The sequence below is a fragment of the Trichoderma ghanense genome (assembly GCF_004382785.1).
Source record: "Trichoderma ghanense strain CCMA-1212 chromosome Unknown scaffold_2, whole genome shotgun sequence".
NCBI classification, from domain to species: Eukaryota; Fungi; Ascomycota; class Sordariomycetes; order Hypocreales; family Hypocreaceae; genus Trichoderma; species Trichoderma ghanense.
The window spans coordinates 859,955-875,935 of record NW_027395665.1 but is presented as its reverse complement, the minus strand read 5'-3'; the positions used below and the strand labels follow the sequence as shown (position 1 = coordinate 875,935).

General features: G+C 52.8%; 6 protein-coding genes across 6 annotated transcripts; 2 read left to right on the top strand and 4 right to left on the bottom strand.

Moving 5' to 3' along the window:
• Nucleotides 1–239: 239 nt before the first annotated feature.
• Nucleotides 240–1,042, bottom strand: CCMA1212_002681 (putative coatomer subunit zeta; the record flags this gene model as incomplete). Its single annotated transcript, XM_073700058.1, has 3 exons — nucleotides 908–1,042; nucleotides 556–796; nucleotides 240–480 (listed from the first exon to the last, which is right to left on the bottom strand). The coding sequence occupies exons 1-3, from the start codon at nucleotides 1,017–1,019 to the stop codon at nucleotides 240–242; spliced, it is 594 nt and encodes a 197-aa protein (XP_073560911.1). The 5' UTR covers nucleotides 1,020–1,042.
• A 434-nt stretch (nucleotides 1,043–1,476) lies between these two features.
• On the top strand, nucleotides 1,477–4,638 carry CCMA1212_002680 (DNA replication licensing factor mcm4; the record flags this gene model as incomplete). Its single annotated transcript, XM_073700057.1, has 3 exons — nucleotides 1,477–1,792; nucleotides 1,861–2,727; nucleotides 2,780–4,638. The coding sequence occupies 3 exons, from the start codon at nucleotides 1,477–1,479 to the stop codon at nucleotides 4,636–4,638; spliced, it is 3,042 nt and encodes a 1,013-aa protein (XP_073560910.1).
• A 191-nt stretch (nucleotides 4,639–4,829) lies between these two features.
• Nucleotides 4,830–6,431, bottom strand: CCMA1212_002679 (uncharacterized protein; the record flags this gene model as incomplete). The annotated part of the gene is made up of 1 exon (XM_073700056.1): nucleotides 4,830–6,431. The coding sequence occupies one exon, from the start codon at nucleotides 6,429–6,431 to the stop codon at nucleotides 4,830–4,832; it is 1,602 nt and encodes a 533-aa protein (XP_073561178.1).
• A 538-nt stretch (nucleotides 6,432–6,969) lies between these two features.
• On the top strand, nucleotides 6,970–9,090 carry CCMA1212_002678 (uncharacterized protein; the record flags this gene model as incomplete). Its single annotated transcript, XM_073700055.1, has 1 exon — nucleotides 6,970–9,090. The coding sequence occupies one exon, from the start codon at nucleotides 6,970–6,972 to the stop codon at nucleotides 9,088–9,090; it is 2,121 nt and encodes a 706-aa protein (XP_073561179.1).
• A 319-nt stretch (nucleotides 9,091–9,409) lies between these two features.
• On the bottom strand, nucleotides 9,410–13,341 carry CCMA1212_002677 (Putative ankyrin repeat protein; the record flags this gene model as incomplete). The annotated part of the gene is made up of 4 exons (XM_073700054.1): nucleotides 12,899–13,341; nucleotides 12,243–12,849; nucleotides 11,461–12,184; nucleotides 9,410–11,402 (listed from the first exon to the last, which is right to left on the bottom strand). Exons 1-4 carry the CDS (start codon nucleotides 13,250–13,252, stop codon nucleotides 9,410–9,412), a joined length of 3,678 nt encoding a protein of 1,225 aa, XP_073561186.1. The 5' UTR covers nucleotides 13,253–13,341.
• A 609-nt stretch (nucleotides 13,342–13,950) lies between these two features.
• Nucleotides 13,951–14,859, bottom strand: CCMA1212_002676 (LysM domain-containing protein; the record flags this gene model as incomplete). The annotated part of the gene is made up of 2 exons (XM_073700053.1): nucleotides 13,951–14,571; nucleotides 14,668–14,859. 2 exons carry the CDS (start codon nucleotides 14,857–14,859, stop codon nucleotides 13,951–13,953), a joined length of 813 nt encoding a protein of 270 aa, XP_073561187.1.
• Between the last annotated feature and the right edge of the window lie 1,122 nt (nucleotides 14,860–15,981).

The window sequence follows — 15,981 nt, the reverse complement described above, 5'->3', positions numbered from 1 at the left end:
GGGAGCAATTACCGGATAGAAAAAAAAAGGAGGAAAGATGCATAGATTCGTTATACCCCTGCCCTGAATATAAACCGAGATATCGTTTCAAACAATAGACGGAAGAATGTTTCAAACAATAGACGGAAGAATTAAAAAAAAAAAAAAAAAAAAACAATCAAACTACAAGGGTAGTCTTTTTAGTGCAACAGACCGCTTTAAACATGCAACTCCAAACAAGCAACCCAGGCCTTCCAACTCTACAGCCCCTGGCGCAGCCAGTCTGACAGCTTCGACTTGCCCAGCTGTGCCAGGTTGTTGACGCCCTGTTCGCTAAAGTCAATGCGGCCCAGGGGAACGTCCTGGGTGGGCGCGCGGCTGACGCGCTGGACGATGATGGTAGGGTCCGTCTCCAGGATGATGCCGTCGTCGACAATCTCGTCAATGGCGAGGGAGACGAGGTCGTAGTTTTCGATAATGGTCCTCTTATCCACGGATTGCCTGAGTTGGATGATTAGCCAAGGGGTCTCTAGTCACAGCAACCGCAGCCGCAAGTTGCCGAACGAGGGTACTCACTTGAACAGGAGATGAAGAGAGTCACGCAGAGCCAGCACGGTGTTATACAGCAGGATCTCGTTCTCGTCGGCAGCGCCAACGACGTACAGCATGACGTCCGACTCCATCTTGTACAGCACGATCCGGTTGTCGTAGAGGATGATGTCGCCCGTCTGCTTGGCCGTCTTGTCGATGAGGCCCTTTTCGAACGCCTTCTGCGCCTTCAGGTCGGTGTACGGGTGGCTCGGTGTGTTTGCGCCGCCTATTAGAACAAGTTCGCCATTAGCAATGGCTTCAAACCGTCAGGGGGCGCATAGGTATGCTTGTTGCAAACCCGCCCCCCAGGAGCTTCAAGGCGTAACGTATTGCGTACCGGTGGGAGCGGCGTGCGGCGGAGAAAAGTATTTTGCGAATATCCGTGCGCCATCTTCGGTGCCGAGGATGAGGATTGCCTGGACGGCGAAGAGGGTCATTCCGGGGGACATGGCGGGCGGTTTGGGGGGGGGGGCTGAATGCGAGGTGCTGGAGAGTAAAGAGGCCGGGCTGATGGTTGGTGATAGCGATACCTGTACTATCAGGCAAGCTCCGAAAAGGTGTCCCCCCAGAAAGGCGAGCCCCTCCAAAGCGCAAGCAAAGGCGGCTCGGCGGAATCTTTTGCCGCTTCCGGCGCTTAACGCGTGTTTCAAGGTACTTGAGCTCTTTGGGCTTTTCGCGTCAAAAAAGCACTTTACGCGTCTCGAGGGAGGAAATTGGCGGGAAAACGCGTCTCCACCGCCTTGGAGCCTTGCATGCAAGGTGATGCCCCTCGTTTTTGCCGTCCCATCAACCTGGTCACTTTTTTTGCCCAACAACCCCAGCCCTGGCATCATAATCTCCAGCTTCGTCTGTGGATTGTCGCCGGCTTCTCCATTCTGCAGCTTCAAACCGTGACGAACTCAAGAGATGTCGACGCCGAATCGAAGACAGCGGGACTCGCAGTCCGCGACGCCTCGCCGGTCCACGCGCAACTCGGAGGCGGGCACTCCTGCGCGGCTGGTCTCGAGCCCGATCTTCTACCAGTCGTCGCCGGCGCCCACGCAGGGCATCGATGAGGTCATGGGGGACGTCTCGTCGCCGCTGCGGCAGATGTCGAATAGCCAGAGCACGCAGCCGACCAATGGGCCTGCGCCGAGCTCGCCGCTGAGGCAGATGACGGATACGCAGTCCACTAACGGTGATGGCCAGCGAACTCCCCGGGCCAGTGGTGGTCTTGCTGGAGGTAGGCCTTGTGGAACTGTTGAGCTGTTGTATGTGCTTGGAGTTTGCTGACGGTTGAATCTTGTGCAGAATCCTCTCCCATTCGATACGAACCTAGCTCTAGTCCTGGCCGGACCCCGAGACTGCACTCGGACCTGCGCAGCGAAAGCAGTGGTCTCTTTGTTGGGTCTAGCCGCGGCACGCCGTACAGGCGCGGAGATATCAACTCAGACACCGTCAGAACACCTCGTGCTCCTCGACATGTCATCCTAGACGAAGCTGGTCGAGTTTTGAGAGAGGGCCAAGCTCCCGGCTCCGATGCTGCCTCTTTTGCGAACCGAGATCCTAATACCTCCGAGGCCGACGTGCTGGGCGGTGCCGGCCAGACTCTCATCTGGGGTACTACTGTGTCCATTGACGACACCTTTTCCACATTCAAGGATTTCTTGCGGCACTTCACTCTCAAATATCGCATGTACAGGGATGGCCTTACGGACGCTGAGGTCAATGCTGCTCCGGATGCCGAATCCAAGCCATACTGGGAAGCACTGCAGAACATGCTGCTGCTCGGCACAACAAGGCTGTATCTCGACATTTCAGACTTGAACCTCTACCCACCAACGCGGAAGTTGTGGCACCAAATCCAAGCCTACCCGCAAGAAGTGGTCCCGGTCATGGACCAGTCTGTCCATGATCTGATGCTCGACCTTGCCCAAACCGAAACAATGAGGAATCGACCTTCACAGAGCAGTGCCGGACAGCAAGCCTCTCAGCGAAGCACCCAGGGCTCTGAACCCGTGTTTCCCAGCTCCGACAGGCCTGATGAGGGCATTACTCCTACACCCCGTCCCCGAGACGAAGAGCCTACGCTGGAGGACCAGGTCGCATCTTCCCTCTACGTCGTGCGTCCGTTTGGTCTTGACAAGATCACTAATCTGAGAGACCTGAACCCTTCCGGTGAGCTAATCTATCATTCGTATGGCCAGAAGAGACAGCTAACTCGCATCAGACATGGACCGCCTTGTATCCATCAAGGGCCTCGTCATCCGCACCACGCCTGTAATCCCCGACATGAAGGACGCATTCTTTCGCTGCAACGTCTGCAACCATTCTGTCAATGTTGGCTTGGACAGAGGCAAGATTCGAGAGCCTACCGAGTGCCCTCGCCCCATGTGCGCTTCCAAAAACTCAATGCAGATTGTTCACAACAGGTGCTCGTTCGAAGATAAACAGGTCATCAAGCTGCAGGAGACTCCCGACAGCATCCCCGCAGGGCAGACGCCCCATTCCGTCTCCGTCTGCGTCTACAACGAGCTCGTCGATTTTTGCAAGGCCGGTGACCGTGTCCAGCTGACTGGCATCTTCCGAGTCAGCCCAGTGCGAGTGAACCCCCGGCAAAGAGCCATCAAGAGCATTTACAAGACTTATGTGGATGTCCTGCATGTGCAGAAAGTCGACAAGAAGCGCCTCGGAGCCGACCCGACTACGCTTGGTGTGGAGGGCGAAGAAGAAGCGGAGACTGACAACAATGAGATGGAAGAGACTCGTCGCATCACGGCCGAGGATGAACTCAAGATCCGAGAGACGTCACGCCGCCCTGACATCTACGAGCTTCTTTCCAGATCGTTGGCTCCTTCAATTTACGAGATGGACGACGTCAAGAAGGGCATCCTATTGCAGCTGTTTGGCGGAACCAACAAGACCTTTACAAAGGGCGGCAGTCCCAAATACAGAGGCGACATCAATATTCTCCTCTGCGGTGACCCGTCCACGTCCAAGTCGCAGATGCTGTCGTATATCCACAAGATTGCACCGCGCGGTGTCTACACCAGTGGCAAGGGCTCCTCCGCCGTCGGTCTGACCGCCTATGTCACGCGTGATCCCGAGACGAGGCAGCTGGTGCTCGAATCAGGCGCTCTGGTTCTCTCTGACGGAGGTGTCTGCTGCATCGACGAGTTTGACAAGATGAACGAATCCACTCGGTCCGTCCTCCACGAGGTGATGGAGCAGCAGACCGTGTCCATTGCCAAAGCCGGCATCATCACGACTCTCAACGCACGAACGAGCATCCTCGCCTCTGCCAACCCCATCGGCAGTCGCTACAACCCCGAGCTGTCCGTCCCGCAAAACATTGACCTTCCACCCACCTTGCTCTCTCGTTTCGACCTCATCTACCTCATCCTCGATCGCGTCGACGACAAGACGGACCGTCGGCTGGCAAAGCATCTTCTCTCCATGTATTTGGAGGACAAGCCCCAGTCGGCACCCACCAGCAACGATATCCTCCCCATCGAGTTCCTGACCCTGTACATCTCATACGCGCGCTCCAATATTCAGCCCGTCATCTCGGAGGAGGCAGCCAAGGAGCTCGTTGAATGCTACGTCGCCATGCGGGCTCTGGGACAAGATGTCCGTGCCGCCGAGAAGCGCATTACGGCCACCACTCGACAACTCGAAAGCATGATCCGTCTCTCTGAAGCCCACGCCAAGATGCGCCTCTCCGAGACTGTCACGAAAGATGACGTCCAGGAAGCGTACCGCCTCATCCAGTCTGCTCTCAAGACTGCTGCCACCGACTCTGAAGGCAGAATCGACATGAGCCTAATCACGGACGGAACCAGCGCTGTTGAGCGAAGGCGCCGCAGTGAGCTCAAGGATGCGGCGCTGCGACTCCTGGACGAGATGACGGCGGGCGGAAACGCTGTTCGGTGGAGCGATGTGGCCAGGAGGCTGGCGGAGGCGTCGGCGGTGCCTGTTGAGCAGGCTGAATTTAATGAGGTTATGAGGACGCTGGAGGCGGAGAATGCCATCATGGTGTCTGGCGAAGGCGCAAGGAAGAGCGTGAGGAGAGTTACGGCTGTTGTTTGAAGTTCCTTTACATAAAGCTATCGGTTTTCTTATTTCTTATAAAACGGCGATCAGGGGCTTGGCTAAATACCGAATCTCGAATGGAGAGAATCTCCTTGAGGTGTATCCTAGTACTTAGATTCGAGGGAATACCACGGTCAACTATGGACTTGACTCTTGGTTTCATCAAGTGCAGCAAGTGACGCAAAGGATCACGAACTTTGAATCACCTCGAGCCTTGCTTTGCCTGTCCGCAACGTCCACATCCACACGCCAACGACTATCAGAACATCGACGAAACTAAACACCAGGCTGCCTCCGAAGATGAAGCTATGATATGTCCATGCATTTCCTTGATCCAGATGAGCAACCTGACACACTATCGCCCACGGCAGAACATACAGCAAGTTGCTCGCCAGGCTCTGATACAAATACCACCTGGGCCTGGTAGCCTGCAATATAGTAGCCAGCTGCGTCGACATTGCATAGAAGATGTAGCACCAGTCAATGGTCCGCCACATGTGCGCAGTAACGTCCGCCACCTCGCTCGAACCGCTGATGTACAGCGCAAACGGCCTGGCGCCAAAGACCGAGAGGAAGATGGCGATGGGGACCTCGACGAGAAGCGAAATGAGAAGGGATCGTATGGCAGGGCTGATGAGGCTAAAGAGTTCCTTCCAGCTTGCTTTTGGCCGCCGGTTGTTGGGTCCGACGAGGCTTCGCCATTGGCCCCATTTGTGGCCGATGAACTGGAGGGACGTCGCCTCGAGGGCCTGGACGGGGACCATGACGAGGCCCCAGCGGATGGTGTTGAAGACGCCCCAGGCGGTTGCGTAGACGGAGCCGAGGGCGACGACGGTGGTGACGAGCCAGAGGTAGAGGGCGTTTCGGATGGCTGACTCGGCGAAGAAGATGAGTCCGGGGGGAAGCAGGACTCGGAGCGCTCGGAGGCTGGGGGAGAGGTTGTGGGTTGTTGGGGGGTGGTCGCTGAGAGGGAGGTGGTGTTGTCTGCGCCAGGTTGAGAGGCTGACGGAGTAGAGGAAGTAGGCCAGGCCCATGAATGCGGCGGTTAAGTTGCAGACGAGCTGGATGACGCCTTGCGTGTTGACTGTTGGTTGGAAGGAGCCGACGTGGAAGTTGGAGATGATGAGAAGATCGAGGATGATGTTGACGGCGAACTTGACGGAGCTGATGACCAGGGGGACATCGGGCTTGTCCAAGGCTCTCGTCGCCGACGCCACGGCCGTTTCAACGGCGCCGCTCAGGACGGTGAAAGAGGTGATGCGGACATACGTCAAGCTCGCCTGCCTGACCTCCTGCGGGACGAAGCTGTCGGCGAAGCTGGGCGCGGCAGCGAGGAAGACGATGCTGAGGAGGAGGCCGACGAGGGCCTGGAAGGCGATGAGGGTGTGGGTGAGCTGGAGGCGCTGCGGGAGGGAGCGGGAGGCCTTGTCGCCGATGATGAGCCAGGCGGCGCGGGGGAGGCCTTCGTTGAGGGCTTCGGAGAAGGTGTTTATGTAGGTGAAGGCGTCTGTTGTTACGACCATGGAGGAGTCGATGCGGGAGACCCAGAGCTTGGAGAGGGTGGAGTAGAGGGCGGGGAGGATGAAGGATGCTGTGTTGAAGGCGAGGGCGCCGTGGTAGCGGTCTCGGTGGAGGGGGATGGTTGGGAATAGGTTGTTGGTGGTGGGTTTGGGGGGGAGGAGAGTGTTGGTGGTGGGTTTGGGGGAGAGGAGAGCGTTGGGCGATGGGGAGGAGGTGAGGGCATCGGTTTCGTGGTTTTCGGGGGTGGTGTCGCGGCTTGAGGAGGACATTTTGAGGATGCGATTTAGAAGATGATGGGATATGGTGATGAGATTGTTGTTGAGGTGAGAGGGCCTGATGAGGCTTGACTGGCGGAATGAGACAAGGACAGCCTAATTCTTATTCTTTGGTTACATCTTGGTTGATTTATAGCTGAATTGTTGCGAGGGGTATATGGCGCGGGGTAGCATTCGAAGAAGCAGTGAAATGTGATAATGGCTTTTCTTGTGGTGGTGGCGTTGAGTGTGCCTTCGTCTGGTTGGACAGGGGAGCTGAGTCGCTTGCGGTCGGTTTGTAGGCCGCCCACGCTATCGATGGGATGGATGCGGCAGCTATCCAGTTGCGGCTTAGGGGTTGTACCTTAAAGAGGTTGCTGATTGTTTACTTTCTTTATGTGGGAGACGACAAAGGTGGGGGATCGGGTGGTGTTGCTGTTTCTTCATTTGTGTTTGTGGGTGTCTATACGCGCTGTCACACTTGACGTCGAGCGGAGGCTTGTCTAACAAGAGACTATACAATAACTTAGCTATTCACGGCTCATCATTCCGAATGGATTCTCATAATCTGTATTCGTCTCTGCCCCTCAAAGATGGAGAGATTCGTGTCCTCACCATCCTCCCCGACGAATGGATCGCCGACCTCCGCTGCGAAATCAGCGTCGTCTCCCTCAACGATAAGCCAGAGTATGCCGCCCTCTCCTATGTCTGGGGAGGGCCGCAGCAAGATGGCACTTTGCATGTAAACGATCGCCGGCGGTCCATCGGACGAAGTCTTGAGACTGCTCTTCGCTACTATCGTCGAGCTGGCTGGATCGTACCGCTATGGGCCGACGCCATCTGTATCAACCAGGAAGATGTCGCGGAGCGATCCTCGCAAGTTTCCATCATGGACCGTATCTACTCGGATGCTGCTACGGTATTTGTGGTTCTTGGAGCGGGCATCGACTTGGCTGCTAATGATTATTTTGAAAAAGTGAAAGCGCTTGAAGGCTTTCGCTTTCGCGTCTATGGCCGGGAGTATTTCGAAACAATGCTTCCTCAAGAATGGGACGGAGGGAGATCCAATATTGCTGGGAACGATGAGGATCATGATGAGGAGACATCACTTCTTTTCAACTTTCTGGAACGGGCTGTCGACTTACAACTCGACGACCATCTGGGTGCTGTGCCTGAATGGGGAGCAGCATCCAAAGGCCAAGAGACCCAATTCCCTTGGCAGACTTTGATTCAAACGTTTGAAAGCTTCACTACGGAACCATGGTGGACTCGAGTATGGACTCTACAAAAAAGCGTCGTTGGCCATGGCCCCATCTTCATCTATCGAACAGCTGTAGCTCCATGGGCCATGATTTACGAGGCAGCGGACAGCATGGGAGCTCATATCGCGGATTGCTGCACCTCGTATCTGGCGAACGATGCTCCGCCGAGGTATGCAGCTTCTATTAGGCGCCTGCTTGCTCATGTCGACAGCATTGAGAAGTCGCGTCAAACCCACGCCAAGCTGCGTGATGCTGGAAAGGCAGATAAGCTCGTTCTATCGTCGATGTTGCCAAGATCCGATTTTGAGGGAGCGGTGGCGGCAGAGGTTGCTGGAAATCTACAGCCATATCTGCTTTACAAGTATCTCTGCCTGCATAACAGACGGAAAGCTACCGATGCCAGGGACAAAGTCTATGCTCTTTTGTCTCTTATAAAACCGGCAAACACGCCCTCGTTCATATATCCAGATTATGGAAAAGGGCTAGAGGACGTCTATATCGCTACGGCGAGAATGATTATCCAGGACTCTGCCTCGCTTGATTTATTGTCTGCGGCCGGACGACTTCGGAGTGACACCCTTCCATCGTGGGTGCCCGACTGGTCTATTCTGGATGAGCTCAATGAGACTAGAGTTACTCAAATTGATTCTCTTTGGATATATGGTGCTGCTTGTGGAACGACAGCCTCTGTCGAATTTCACGAGAACAGTAGACTGCTAGAGGTTGAAGCAATCATCTTAGGACATGTCAAGGTCACGGGTGAAATGGCCGTCTCGGATGGCTCTAGCGATGAAAGCATGTGGCAGACAGTTTTCGAATGGATGCAACTTGCTCACACCCGTTCACCAAACATCAAATGGGTGGACTTTTGCAGGACTCTCTGCACAGACGTGGCCATATGGCCCAAAGACCAGGTTTTCCGTCGAATGGGTCCTTTGACCAATGAAATGATTCAGTCTGACGTGCCTTGGCACGATCCCATTTCTGGGAGATTTACCAGGAACGTGCCCCCGGAGCAGCTTACACAGTCGTCGGTGGAGGAAATGAAGTCTTGCTTTACGATGTGGTATAGGCTCCTGTGGAGGCTGGTACAGAGAGGCATGAGGTCTATGGCCCCCCCTCCGACGATGGAAGACTTTTTAAGGATTACTACTGCTTCCAAGAGGTTTATGGTGTCGTCGGCGGGGTATATCGGACTTGTGCCTGGCAATTCAGAAACGGGGGATCGCATCGTGCTCTTCAAGGGTTGTCGGTTTCCTTGTGTGGTGAGGTCCGTTGTTGGACCAGATGACGAGACGAAACGGTTTAAAGTTGTTGGGGACTGTTATATTCAGAACTTCATGGATGGTCGGTTTACAGACTGTACGACGAAGGAAGACCATTTCATATGGGAGAGAATTACGCTCTGTTAAAGCCGAGAACTTCAACATGTATAGTCCATATGTATGAGAACAGTGACGCCGCTCTAGCATGCGGTCCCGGCTTCACTAATATACACCTTGAGACATGCGTAGAACAGTATGAGACGGAACGATCTTCAATCTTGACAATGGGACCTGGTCCCTCGTCCCTCAGAATTATAACTCTTTGGCATTTGCTACTAGGTGTACTGTACGTATTTATATCGCATGTGCCTCTTTCAAGTACTTCGCGTGAGTCAGAGGCAGTGTCACTGGCAGTTCTTGAGGTGTAAGGTGAATAAGAGTAATAGGAAGCCTCTGTGGACACAAACTATGATTCGGATGGTTTAGACGAAACGTCTGGAGCCTTGAAGCCTATCCTCAACAAAAGATCCTCTTTGACATGATGCCCTTCGGTTAAGTAACCGAATAACTCATCGATTTGTTTCTGGTCTCTCCAAAGACCACTCATCTCGCGAGGCGGACTTGTATACAGGATGCTGGTATCTGCATGGACATTCTCTATCAAGTATCGCACCAAGTCCAAGGTATAACTGCAGTCTGAAACAAGAGCTGCTGCAAGAGCGCTGCCGTAATCGCCCGCCGTCAAAGGCTGGTTGATATCTGCGCCGTGGTCGATCAGCAACTGGCAGACTTCCTTGTGGCATTCCCGTGCTGCTGCCGCCAAGGCACTTCCGTATTGTCCACATTTGAGAGAGGCATTGGCGTCTGCTCCATAATCAAGTAAGAACCGACAAAGTCCTTCATCGCCTCTGCCTGCTGCTGCTGCGAGGGCACTTCCACAGTACCCAACCTCGCTCAAGAGATTTGGATCTGCGCCATTCTCGATCAGCAACTGGCAGACTTTCTCATTGCCTTGAGACGCTGCTGCTGCGAGGGCACTTCCGTACTTTCCACATTTGAGAGGGGCATTGGCATCTACTCCCTGATCAAGAAGTAACAGACAGAGTTGTTCACGGCCTCTGAAAGCTGCTACCGCGAGGGCACTTCCATAATCCCCCACTTCGCCCAAGAGATGCGGGTTCGCGCCGTTTTTGAGTAAGAGTTTCACCACCTTTGATTGTCCGTAATAGACAGCCCTTGCTAAGGCGTAGGAATACTCGCATAGCGGACCGCATGGGTGATTGGGGTCTGCTTTTGCTTTGAGCAGAATCTTGACGCATCCCATGCTGCTCTTGCCGTTGTCTATGATGCTCTTGCTGTTGAATATGCTGGCACACAGAGCGGACGAGCCGTTCAGCGGCAGGTTGGGATCTGCTCCGTGATCGATGAGAAGCCTTAGAATGTCAACATCGCCCTTACGAGCCGCGGAGCTCAGTGCGCTGACGTCATTCCGACGGTTGTCGATCTGCTTGTTCACGTCGAAACCGCGCTCGACCAGTTTCTCGCATATCTCTCGTTGGCCATGGTATGCAGCCATTGAGAGCGCATCGCTCTGTGCCTTATTCACTGAAGATATATCTATTCCGGACGCCCAATAGTCTCGCAAGGTATGGTAGAAGCCGCTGTCGCAGATGAAGAATATGGGATTCTCATCAGGCTGAAAGTAGTGGTAACCATCGATGTGATCACTGGGGTACCAGTAGCGACGGAGTTTTCCAGGTTCCGACCATTGGTACCAGCGCTGGAAATGCCGACTACTCTGTTCAAGGGACTTGTCGACTCCCAGAAATTGGCACAGCAACCTTGATACGTCGGGTTCAAACGTCTGCAGTTGCTCAAGTGTCCGAACGTGGTGCCGCCAGTTCCTCAACGCGTATCGCTGAATGTGTGCTCCCGAATGCACGCCCTGATGCTTGTGGGACCAACCATCATCGAACGGGTGAGTCTTTTGTATCACCTCCTCAATATTATCATCATCAAGAAGATGCAAAAGACAGATCTTGGTGACAAGCACGTGGGCTGCCTCCAGGTTCCATAGATGTACCTCTTCAAAGTACTCAATCACCGATGCATGCGGAAATTTCCACTCTCTAGATTTTGAATCCTTGACAATCAAGTGGCTGCAAATTTCCAGCAGAGTTCCCTCGACAATCATGGGGTCCAACTTGAGGCTCGTTCCGTCACTGCCGATGGAATGCCGGACGGCGTCGAGAAGCTGGTTGGTCGTCAAGGGTCTAATAGCGCACATGACCCATTTGACGGCTCTCTCCAGCGTTTCCCGGTCTTCATGTTGCATTCGCTGGAAGATTTCGTCATAAGCATCGTTCAAGGACTTGGGAAGTTTTCCCAACTGCGCCTCGAGCTGCCTTTCCTGGCGAATCTTGGAGAGCTGGTCCATCTGTAGGTATGCCCATCTGAACCTGGTCAAGGTCAGTGACGTCCATCTCACACCAGTATGTTTAGGTTTAGACAACTCACATTCCTTCACTTTTGTCGCAGACAGTCTCCTCAACTTTGTTCTTGAGACTCTGAGAAATAGAACTCCATCTTCCAGTCTTCTCAATCTCTCCAATCCTCTGTTTGACAAACTTCTGTATGTCGGGCCAGTTATCGCTCGCATTTATCTCAACAACGGCGTGATATGGAAGGTGCCTCGCAATATCTTGCTCTCGTCGACTCGAAATGAAAAGCTTTACGGGATTCTTTGCGTGAGTGACTAGCTCCGATAGAATCTCGATAAGCCTCCATCTTTCTCCCGGATTGCATTCGTCTAACCCGTCTAGAACAAGTGTGGTTCTTGGGTAAAGGTTTACGGACACAAGTAGCTGATGTCTGCAGTCGCTAATGCTCAGCTTAGCCACTTGTTTTCGATTCTCGTGGTAAAGCTGGATGACGTTCTTCTGCATGAGGTTCGGATAGCAAGGAACCATAGAGAGCTGTCGAACAAAGCTGCGAAGTACAGAGATGGGCTCTCTGAGATCGGCGGAACCACGTTCGCAGTAAAAGTAGGCGAATCCTTGGTCAGCCGCAGCCCAGGGCTGATTCCGTTTAGCTGAAGCTGTTTCGGTCTCTTCGTCTGAGATTTCACTGACCTCTTCTGAAGTTCCACTCTCCTTATTCAAGAGATGTGATTCTGCTTCGCTATCAAGATGGAGAAACAGGTCAATGACGGTAGACGCCAGAAACGATTTGCCTATGCCCACTGATCAAATTAGGTCTTGGATGACAATCTTTTCATTCACCCTACAAATACGACTTACCAGTGCCATGAAGCCACAAAATAGCTGACTCTTCTGTCTTGTACCACCTATCAAACTTGGCATGCGACAACAGCCACTGGCCTGTCCCTGGAGTCCGGGCTTCAACCTTCTTCTGGTGCTGTTCCCCAAACTTGACGTCGCTCAAGTAATCGAGGACTTCGAGCATCTCCTGGGCGTCTATCTTATCAAAAAGGCGGCACATCTCGTCATCGACTTGCTGAACGGACTCTTGAAGACTCAGGAGAAGCTCTGTGTGTTTCTTGTCTACGTTAGCGCTGCGTGTCGCCTCACAGCTCTCAGCTGCCCAGGCCATATCTGTCTCGCATTGGATCAACTCGGCCATGAGCGACTCGGCATGTCCAGGACTCGTAATCCATCCAAGCATCTGTCGATACTTATTCCTAAGATGCCGCGCGGCATACGCGAGCAAGTCCAATGACTTGGCATATAGCTTAATGAGCCCACGACGCAGAGTCTGCAACGATTCCGGAGAGGTATTCTGGTCCGTGAAGACACCCTCATATAACTTTCCTCGCGATAGTATGTTGAGAATCCTCGCAGTATAGGCTAGGATAGCGGTAGTCTCACCGAGCACAGTTACTGGAAGCTTTTAGCTGTCAGTTTCGTCATGGCAGAAAGATTGGTGAGCGACTGACTTTCAACAGGACCTTGACGGCTGACCAGACAATGCCGGATGGATTGGGTGCGAATTGGATGGCAATATCACCAATTGTTGTGAGCAAACCCATGGTGACTGCTACATAGTCTCTCGGGGAAATCTCCTTTCGTCCAATCTTTATCCGTAAAGTGCTGTCGTGATGCTTCTGTTCCAAGACTCTGACTAGTTCGACAAGCTCTTCTGCCCATGACTGGTCGCCCTTGTCGATGTCTTGTGACAGGTCGATATCTGGTATGCTCTCAATCCAGGTTTTAGTCTCGGGAGCCGCAGCGTGGTAAGCTTCTAGCCATAGACTGGGCTTCTCAATGGTCTCTGATCCATCATCAAGCATATGATGGTCACCATCAGCCGCAGAAGCAGAATCTGATATCAAGGTGGCTGGGGCCGCTTCGCTAGAAGGCTCTGCCGCATCCAGAGAGTCTGCAACAAGTGACGCAGGAGTCACTTGAAGAGTAATGTCTCTATCTAGAGCACCCGTGGACGGAGTGGATACGGCTGGGGAGCGGAAATCGGATGATTCCGCCACATTTAGACTTTCTGACGAATGCCCATAGAGAAGATTCTTGAGCTTGGCTTTGGCACGAATTCCTCGCTCCCGCCAAGAACGCTGACTCACGGCTTCCTTTGGTACGATCGGGACTCATGGTGCTTTGTATCAGGTGGTTCTGAGGCAGAAGACGGATGGCAACAAAGCTTGCAAGCGATGAGGTTGATGACAAGTCTAACATGAGCTTTTCAAAGGCTTCTTCTCGTATTATGCATTGATGCCATGCACGCCCATTTCTGCCTGACTGACGTTCAGCTCTCCAATCAATTCGCAGATAGTCACATGACAGTTCAAGAACAGATCGAATCAGGCTGGAGGGCAGCCAAGATCTCCAGGCCCAATAGCAAGGCGAGCTGTGCAACATGAATGAATGAAGGCATTTTCCGACAATTCGGCAGCTTTGTGAAGATTTACGTGCCTTTCCTCAGATTGAATAAAAGCATCTATATAGTAACCCGCCCCCTACAAAGTACAGCCAGCCCCTACGCCGTTATTCCCACACAGACGTAGTAGTCGGGGAAGAGGCCCGAACAATCGGTCTTGACTGCTGGATTCCACGCATAAAAGTCGCTCAGGGCAATGTTATTCGCGGCCGCAATGTCATAACAGCCGTCATCGGTGACGACGTAGTAGAACTTGTTGCAGTTCTTGACCATGCCGGTCTGAGTCGGGGTAGGAGTCGCAATTCCGTTACCAGACGAGGTTGTCGTTGTTTTCAAGGTGGTAGTCGATGTAGGTTTTGCACCAGTAATACCGACACAAACGTAATAGTCCGGGAATAGGCCTGAGCAGTCGTTTTTCACAGCTGGATTCCAAGCGTAAAAGTCGCTCAGAGCGATGCCGTTCGCTGCCGCAATGTCATAGCAGCCGTCATCGGTGACGACGTAGTAGAACTTGTTGCAGTTGGAGACCATGCCGGTCTGGGTGGGCGTTGGGGTGGTGATGCCGTTTCCAGAAGATGTCGTGGTGGCGCTGCGGGAAGTGGTTGAGGTTGGTGGAGGAGTTGGATGGGAAACTGATATCGTGACGAAGTTGACCTCGACGCAGTAGTAGAGGCCTGTGATGAGATTACAGCCGTCTCCTAGCAGATTCACGCTGGGATTCTACTCGGAGTCTGTCAGAATCTCATACCAACTCATGATCATTTCGGTGCAGTAAAAGGGAGACCTGGGTCGTCTCCAAACAAACAGATAACTTACCCATGACACAAATTGTTCCTCAGTCATGCCATAGTACTGCTCGATAATTTCGCAGGTTAGAGCATACGACTTTTGAATCCATCCGCTGCAACTCGATGTAGTTCCTGGAGCAGCGGCACCAGGAGGGTTGACGAGGTAAGCATCTGCAAGACTGAATGTTAAAGCAGCAGAGAGAAAGCTGAAAAACTTCATTGTGAGAGCTAATCCAATCTCAAAGGCCAAATAGTAACGAAGTTGAGAGACGAAAGGGATGGTGCTGCCACCGAGTTTCTCGTATAAGGGCAGATGAGGAGGATGACCCTAAAACCTGAGATTATAACCAGACAATCTGACGTCCGCGGAGCAGCAACTACTACACAAACAACTATCATGCCTCGTGAGATGTCCTTGTCTGCATGTGTGGTGGGTAAAGCGTCATCAATCCTCGGCTCGATATCGCTTGGAATACCTGCCCATTCGAAATGAGGTCAGACCACATGAATCACATTGCCTATAAGAGCCCATGTCCGAACGTAGCGTAAACCGACTCCTTCGGGGCAGCTGCTAGTGAATCCTCAGCCTTATTTTCCTAATACAGACCGCTGCGCGGTACTCTACCCCAGTTTAATGACATCCAACTTTCGATAGTGCTTCCATGGCCTCTATGCATGAGGGGTAGTGGGATTACATGCGTCTACGGGATAAATCCCACTGTTACCCTGGATATCCGGGTGTGGATGTGTGGGTTACCGGGCCAGAGGGTTGCAGAAAGCACCCGCCGCCCTATCACCTATTACAACTTTCAGAGTGGCAGACTGGCGGTGATTTTTGCAGCCCACATGCCGGGTTACTCTACTCTAGGCTTCCTCTGTGGCGAACGTACCGGAGGTAACATTCTGATGGAGACGTGAATGCATGTAAGACTCTGTTTGGCACGGGACAAGTTGAAAACTCGTTCCTTTGATCCTTCTATGGGTTTTGGCTTCAAGAACCACTCGTCATGGAGTGCTTGAGAACATAGGGACTATCTCATATATGCAATCCTCTTTACACTGGTCCTCTCTTAACTGTCTAGCAATACGGTCTATTGTCTGCAACTATCAGAGAATTCCTTCATGATGACTATGTCCTCGTATCTGTTCTTGATGTTAATAAGACAAATAGGGAAGTAAATGAAGCATTTCACGGGCCTTTAAATTATGCGAATCTGCCAAGCTGAGACGGGCTTTTCGAAGACGTATGGTTTCTGGCGTAGAATGCCATGGTGAGGCTTTCTACCGGAGATGGACCCCTCTCGGCTCTCTGCGCCAGGAATATCCCGAGGCCTATAGCTCA